This window comes from Sceloporus occidentalis, unplaced genomic scaffold (genome assembly GCF_023333645.1).
Source record: "Sceloporus occidentalis isolate IW3139 unplaced genomic scaffold, rSceOcc1.0.p SCAF_29, whole genome shotgun sequence".
Classification (NCBI taxonomy): domain Eukaryota; kingdom Metazoa; phylum Chordata; class Lepidosauria; order Squamata; family Phrynosomatidae; genus Sceloporus; species Sceloporus occidentalis.
This window is the reverse complement of record NW_028317009.1, coordinates 4,332,716-4,340,014: the sequence shown is the minus strand read 5'-3', so window position 1 is coordinate 4,340,014 and position 7,299 is coordinate 4,332,716. Positions and strand designations below refer to the sequence as shown.

Below are 7,299 nucleotides of genomic sequence, written 5' to 3'. Positions count from 1 at the left end.
GAAGGCATCTAATGAGGCTCCAGAATTGTACCGCTCCACAGTCCTCAGAGTCTCTAATGTTTGGGAAATATGGTAAAACCTGTTCCAGGGGAAAATCAATAGGAACTGACCCTCTGTACATAAACACAGATGTCTTTTAGAAGGCCAGGGCGCATAGTCGGTATGGAGAATGCTGGCCCTCAGGCCTCTTCAGGGGCCCCAGTGATGGAGGCTTCTGTTACAATGACGGAGAGCTGCTCCGTTGTGAAATCGTAGGGGCCAGCAGACATACTCTGATGGTGCGATGATCATATCTTGCGATTTTTCTGTCTCCGGCTACCCGGAGCCCCTCCCTTGCGGAATGTGTGTAGGTGGTCCGACTGACGTTGCGGGCAGTCCAGCTGGGCACCTGTGGACAACAAAGAAGGACAGTTTCAGGAGTCAGGCAGTGCAGGTACAGGAGCTGCTTTATTATTTCTAGAAGTTTAAAAGCTTACCGTAGAAGTGGATTTACTGAATGAGTGGTCTTTGTTGGGCCCACTTGATCAGCATTTCACAGCTTGGTGTTGAGAAGGATGCCATCTCTTTCCGTCAGCCAGGCTGGGCCCTAGAACAAATAATATAGACAGAAGCAGTACTGATGTAAAGGACTAGATCCAGTAAACGCTGTTAAGCGGTCGGAGAGCTGCTCTGTTGTTTAATGGTAGGGGCCAGCAGACATACTCTGTTGTATGATCAGTGCGATGATCATATCTGCGATTTTTCTGGCTCCGGCTACCCGGAGCCCCTCCCTTGCGGAATGTGTGTAGGTGGTCCGACTGACGTTGCGGGCAAACCAGCCGCGCACCTGTGGACAACAAAAAAGGACAGTTTCAGGAGTCATGCATTACAAGTATAGAAACTATTTTGGTATTTCTAAAAGTTTAAAAGCATGATGTCATGTGTGATGGTGGATGAGCTGCGCTGTGATGGTAGATGGCAGAGGGTGATGTGCTCTGCTGGCATAGTAGATGGCAGAGGGTGATGTGCCCTGCTGGGATGGTAGGTGGCAGAGGGTGGTATGCTCTGCTGTGATGGTATATGGCGGAGGATGATGTGCTCTGCTGAGATGGTTGTTGGCGGAGGATGGTATGCTCGGCTGGGATGGTTGATGGCGGAGGATGGTATGCTCGGCTGCGATGGTTGGATGGTGGAGGATGGTATGCTCGGCTGGGATGGTTGGATGGTGGAGGATGGTATGCTCGGCTGGGATGGTTGGATGGTGGAGGATGGTATGCTCGGCTGCGATGGTTGGATGGTGGAGGATGGTATGCTCGGCTGGGATGGTTGGATGGTGGAGGATGGTATGCTCGGCTGGGATGGTTGGATGGTGGAGGATGGTGTCCTCAGCTGCGATGGTTGATGGTGGAGGATGGTATGCTCTGCTCGGATGGTAGGTTCTGTTGTCGTTTGTTGCGCCTTCAATGCTTGATGTGATGCAGCAAGGAGGTGGTGTCCCAATCTGGTGACTTCAGCAACAATCTTCTGTAACTAATTTCTGGAAAAAAAAAAAAAAAAAAAGATTAAACTACTACTACTATACTACTATTGATAAAAGACAGTCCAGGCACAGCATGGGTGTCCTCTGATGGTCTGGTGCAATCAGCCTCCAAGAATGAGAGGTCGTTCCTCAGTTGTTGATGGAGATCCTCAGTTGTTGAAAGCTGTTGAAAGAAGAAAGATTATACCCTGATTTAAAGAACATGTCAACAGTTCTTACAAAACTTTTGAACTATTGCTAGAAAGTCTCGGATGGTTTAGTATAACGTGTGTGTACTTACCGACAGTGGAAGGTACGGTGGCAAGATTTTACGCGCCTCCAAGTCCTCCCAGTTTAGGCTGCTGTAGAATGGATGCAATCTGATGTCATCGCTGGCACCAAGTCGGCATCTTGGATCTTTCATCAAGAGCTATAAATAAAAAAAAAAAGCAATTGCTGAATAGCACTCTTTTCTGACACTTGGGCCCATTGTCCCTCATTGCCAACATTTTGGAACACCTTATACTCCCATTAGGACTGGCGCATCAAAGAGAATGGTTGACAGAAGGGGATAATTGCTGTCAAAAAGTATATGGATCCTGATCCCACTCTTAACTAAATGAATGCCCCTAACGTGACTCTGTGGCCTTTAACATTGTTGCCACGTACCTAGTCAGATTACGCTCTTTACAGAACGGTCCCCAGGTGTAGACATCGGCGTGTCCCACTCACCTTAGTTAAGATGTCCTTGCTCTCTTCTGTTAGCTGGCTTGGGTACCAGTACTCCTCGGTGACGATGAGGTAGAAGTAATCCCTCTTGGGCAGCCATTCTGAGAATGGGAGGCGCCCCGCCAACATGCTGTAGAGGATGACTCCGAAAGACCACCAGTCCGCTGTAGCGCCGTACGCCTTGTTAAGAAACACCTGCAAGAAAAAAAGTAATAATTTGAGATAACCTTTTCTCTGACCTTCTTTAGAAACAAAATAGATCTCATGATTATATCAGCTCCTAAACTACAGAATAATACAAAAGAAACGAATGTGGCATTTTTACGTGGCACTATACCAAGAATTCAAAAAGTAAGCCTGTTGGACTTAAAAACAAACCCATTTCTTGGTGGACGTTGGTCTTTAGTATACATTTCTAATTTAACCCTTTCTGGTATAGTCCTTCCCCGCACTATATGGTATACTCTGAGGTTCATGGGCTGCACGTGTAATCTACATGTAATTCCTGCAACATACATTGGATACATCTACTAAGGGGGAGGGGCTTTTAAATAGTTTCATTTATTACTTTTACTATTTGATTTGGTGTTTATAGGGAAATAATGGGGTGTTTTTAAACATTTTTACCAATATGTTGTGATGCAGTAGTTTATCCTAATTTAGATGCCTGTTAACTAACCCTAGCATCCAGAGGGTTAAATTGTGTTCCCTTTTCCTTGTGTTCCCTTTGCTTCTACCAATATTCAGCAAAATTAGAAAGCACAATATATAAAAATAGAAATTCTCACCTCTGGGGCCATATGGGTGTGTGTCCCTGCTGCTCCTCTGGTTGTGGTGTCCCCGGTGATGTCCTCTGCAACCAGGCCAAAGTCCGCGATCTTCAAATGTCCATCGCCGTCCATCATCACGTTGTCAGGCTTGAGGTCCCTAATCCGAAAGATAAACATTATTTATTTTTAAAATTACATTTTTTTTAAAAAGTGCAAAAACAAAACCAGGGAAACAGAAGAGAGAAGAGAGTTCAGATATGAGAGGTCACTATAAAAACAACCGATGAATGACTCCACGTCTGTGTAGAAATTGGAGGCCACAGATGATCTCTGCCGAATAAAACCTGGTAGAAGAAAAAAAAAAAAAAGAGATGAACAGGCTAGTTACGGACATATGGATCATTGTATGGAGCATAGTGATATACATTATGAAACTGTGTCCACTAATAGGTATCCACCCCTGACCCTTTTACCTCTGCCCAGTCACAGTTCCCCTTCTCTCAGACCCCTTCTCTTTCACGTCATAACTTACTGCGCTGATTGGGGCTGCAACCGGCCGGCTTTCCGGAGATACCTGTCCAGGCTCCCTGCGCTGAGGTACTCCATCACGAGGAATGCGTGGTCCTGATGAAAAAGACACAAAAAAAGCACATGACCATATGTTGAAGCATTATAGATATAGATGCCCGGTTAGATCTGGAGAAGGAGCATAATGCCAGCCATATATTCAAGTGGACAAGGCTTTCAAATGAAATCTCCTACTGGTGACTGGAAAGCGGCAAAGCCACGGCACAAAAAGGCGCTCTCTCCTGCGAGCTCCAGTATTCTTCTTTCTCGCAGGATGCTGCTGGTACTCGCCGCTCTTTTCCTGATGACTTTTACAGCCACCAGCAGTCCAGCGTTCCTCCAGGAAGCCAGCATGACCTGAATGAAACACAGATGGGAGATACGGTTAGGTCAAGTACATGATGATCAGTAATTGCATTTGCTTAAAGCTTAGCATTAATAAAACGGCTGACCTGGGCCAGGGAATGGCCCTGTTCTCAGGGTGCCCAGTTATTTGGCTACTCATTACTGCAACTTGGCACTGGTGGCACATATACAATAAATGACCCGGTCATAGCGCTTTTAAGCACTAGGCTTCATAGCCTAGTTAAAAATACCCATATTTAATGTGAAGTGACCAATTGGCATCTGGATTAGGCTGCACAAATGGCCAATGAGCTGAAGTACGGGCAGTGTATTTCTTACAGTGAGACTGTTACTCATTTTCTATTTGAAAACAAAACAAAAAAACAGTATAATAGATATTTTAATTATTATTTAAAAAGTAAATGTTTTCATCCAATCCCCACTCTTTCTGAATGTTCTAATGTAGTCTAATATATTTTAGATATCCTGGGATTTCCTTGAGCAGTAAATTGTAGCTAACATGTTTGGTTTTCCAGGATTATGTTGCCAACTATGGGAAACTCACAAGGTTGCCACTGAAAGGGTTGCACTCTGAGGGCTGGTTGATGTGGTATTTGTAAATATGGATTTCCTTCTGTGTTCTATTTAGCATCAAAGATACATTGTTACATGCCCAATACAGTAGTGATTGAAAGCTCCATCAGCCAATGGCTGCCTTGCCTGCTGCCCAACTGCCACGGAGATGTCTGTTAGCTCCTCAGTCTGCTCCCTCCCATGTAATGATTATCATACAAACTATCTTCCTGTAGCTTTCCAGATCAACCAATTAAGCTCAAATACATGGATATAACTTTCTGGATGGAATTTAAACTGGATAGAAGAAAAGCTTATAGACTTACTCGGCCAAATCCTCCTCTCCCCAGTTGGCGGTGGTATGCGAAGTCCTGTACAGAGAGGCTCCTCGCCGGTCCATCCGTTGATGCGCTTGATGGCCTCCTCTTCTTTTCTGCATCTCTTCGGGGGCTGCTGCTGCTGTCGTCGCCGTCCGCTTCCCTCTTCCTCTTCTTGGGGTTCCCGTCTCCGGTCTTCTTCTTTGATCTTGCTTGAAGGTCTCTCTGCTCAGGTGAAGCTTGGCTCTTCTCCTCAACTCTTCTCTTGGTCTTCCAAAAAGCAACAAAAGCCATTCCTTGGGTATACGTGCAAAGCCTCGAAAAACTCAGCTGCCACGTACAGTGCGCGGAAAAGCACAAGGATATGCCAGGCGGCGCCCTATATATATAGGTTTGTGTTGATGATGTCATCGCAAATGACCAGTAAACTGGCATGCGGCGATGGCGGCCATCTTTGTTTGGGTTTTTTTTTTCAGTTGTTTTTTTTGTACATCTTACAAACATGTATGTTAGTAAATCCCTAATTAAAAAAATGATACCAAAACAAATGTAAGATAAACTGCTTTGTTATTAACACGTGCAAACCATGCTTTGTCTTTTTAACTATTAAATATTATGGAGTTTTGTGTGTGGTTTTTTAAAAATATATATATTAATGATGATGTAGAGAGGTTCATGTGTCTCTAACTGTATGTATATAATTTTTAAAGGCAGGTAAGTTAGGCTAATGGGTAATTATAACACTTTTCATATAGCCATCTCTTATAAAGTATGTTGCAAAAAATAACCATTTTCTGTGCACCCTTTGAACTTTAGTTAAATAATCTATTTTTCACTATTATATATATATATATATATATATATATATATATATATATATAGTTGTGTGTATATGTGTGTGTATTTACCTTTAGAGTCCCATAAGGTGGGGTGAGGGGGCAAAAGAGGAATTGGTAAATTAGTTACACAGATAAGAAAAGGGAACAAATCCTTGTTGGGGCATTTATCCAGGGGTGTGAAGACGGTAAGGAGCATTTGTAGGAGAGGCTTGGTTTGAACATTCTCACTCCGCTATTCATTATCATGGTCCAACGCTAACATATTTACATAGCAGAAGGGCTGAGCCGGCCCGTATACTTCATAATAAAATGGGTGAGGGAACTCTGGAGAAATCTCATCGAGGCCCCCCACATTGCTCATGGTGGGCATTTACAGGGGTCTCTGGTGGGAGACTTAATGATGCGCTATGGACACTGTGCTTATGAGATTTCACTAACTGATGGATATAAGAGAGGATGGATGTTGTTAAGAACCTGGGACCTTCCCTGTGAAGGCTCCCTCATTTCCGGGAAGATCCATGCATGCTGAGGGCACAAGGAGGGCTATCTCCAGACATCCTTATGTTGGAGTGGAGTAGGATAGGCAGTGATCTCTGTAGGGCCGAGATCACCTGGTTTCTACAGGCAGTGTTTGTCATCCTCAAAGCAAGTTTGTCCCCAAAACATTTGTAAATAAAAATTATTTATTGCAAAATCATTATGGACAATGCATTCAATATGTCCAAAGTCCTAGAGGGAAGTCCTACATGTAGTAACTGTAACTGGAGTTTATAGAATGTTTATCCCTTGCTTTCGAGGTATATACATACAAAACCGTGCTATAAAATCCCGTTACAGTTACCACATGGGGAACATGCCCAACAAGGTCCTGTCGAATCGAAAACAAAACTCAAAGCAGCAGGAGGCTTGATTCATAGCACCGAACGGTTTCAATAAACATTGCAGCCATCACATACAGTTAAATGCATACGATAGTTGGGAGGTAACTTCTAATTTTTGTGCTGACACCCCCCCCCCCCCCCATTATACATAGTTGGGGAAATTCTGTAGAATCCCCCATATGCTGTTATCCTTTCCGACCATCTCTTCAGCTATTTGCTGCGAAGGATACATGTTCTGCCCTATCGGATTGTGTCCCTATGAGCCCAGGCTGCGCGTTTTATGAAAATAACATCAATTTTGCATAGGTGTCACATTATTCTGCCTCATTGCCGGGACTGGAAACCTGTGGACACCGAGGAATACGGAAACTTTAAATGACCCTGCATTCCCCATGCACAGGGAGGCGATAAATCTCTACTGCCCACAGAAACCTGTCAGTGATGTTCATAGAACCGCAAAAGGTTTAAACGTAACTGAAAGTGGTATACCTGACGTCAAATATAACATTGATCTCTTTAAATACAGCTCACCCAATTTTATGTAGGGTTTTTGTCGCAGTATATGGATAATACACTTTGAAGTACGTTCCTACTGTTACAGAACTACTAGGTTTAAATACTTTTAAAGCAGTTTTATCAGCTGGAGACAGTTGGTGGCAGTGGATCACTAGAAATAGGTAGGTCATGGTTAAAGTGGTCTGTGAGTGGTTAGGGCCAGTATCTGACATGAAGACTGAGAAAGAAGTCACAAAAGTGAAGCCAAAACAATAATTTTAGTGG

At 43.7% G+C, this 7,299-nt stretch overlaps 1 protein-coding gene across 1 annotated transcript; it reads right to left on the bottom strand.

The window, feature by feature from the left end:
• Positions 1–532: 532 nt before the first annotated feature.
• On the bottom strand, positions 533–4,882 carry LOC149299125 (protein kinase C theta type-like). Its single transcript, XM_089486607.1, has 9 exons — positions 4,809–4,882; positions 4,475–4,550; positions 3,760–3,921; positions 3,530–3,621; positions 3,046–3,154; positions 2,231–2,422; positions 1,800–1,928; positions 803–826; positions 533–586 (listed from the first exon to the last, which is right to left on the bottom strand). Exons 1-9 carry the CDS (start codon positions 4,880–4,882, stop codon positions 533–535), a joined length of 912 nt encoding a protein of 303 aa, XP_089342733.1.
• Between the last annotated feature and the right edge of the window lie 2,417 nt (positions 4,883–7,299).

Bases quoted from the DNA above. Each gene is read 5' to 3' on its own strand.
- LOC149299125 (XM_089486607.1), bottom strand. From the start codon at position 4,882: ATGGACCGGCGAGGAGCCTCTCTGTACAGGACTTCGCATACCACCGCC. The intron at 3,922-4,474 runs GTGAGTTTCCCA...TGTTTCATTCAG, and splicing joins ACCCTTTCAGTGGCAACCTT to GTCATGCTGGCTTCCTGGAG. The intron at 3,155-3,529 runs GTAAGTTATGAC...CTTTCGGATTAG, and splicing joins TTGCAGCCCCAATCAGCGCA to GGACCTCAAGCCTGACAACG.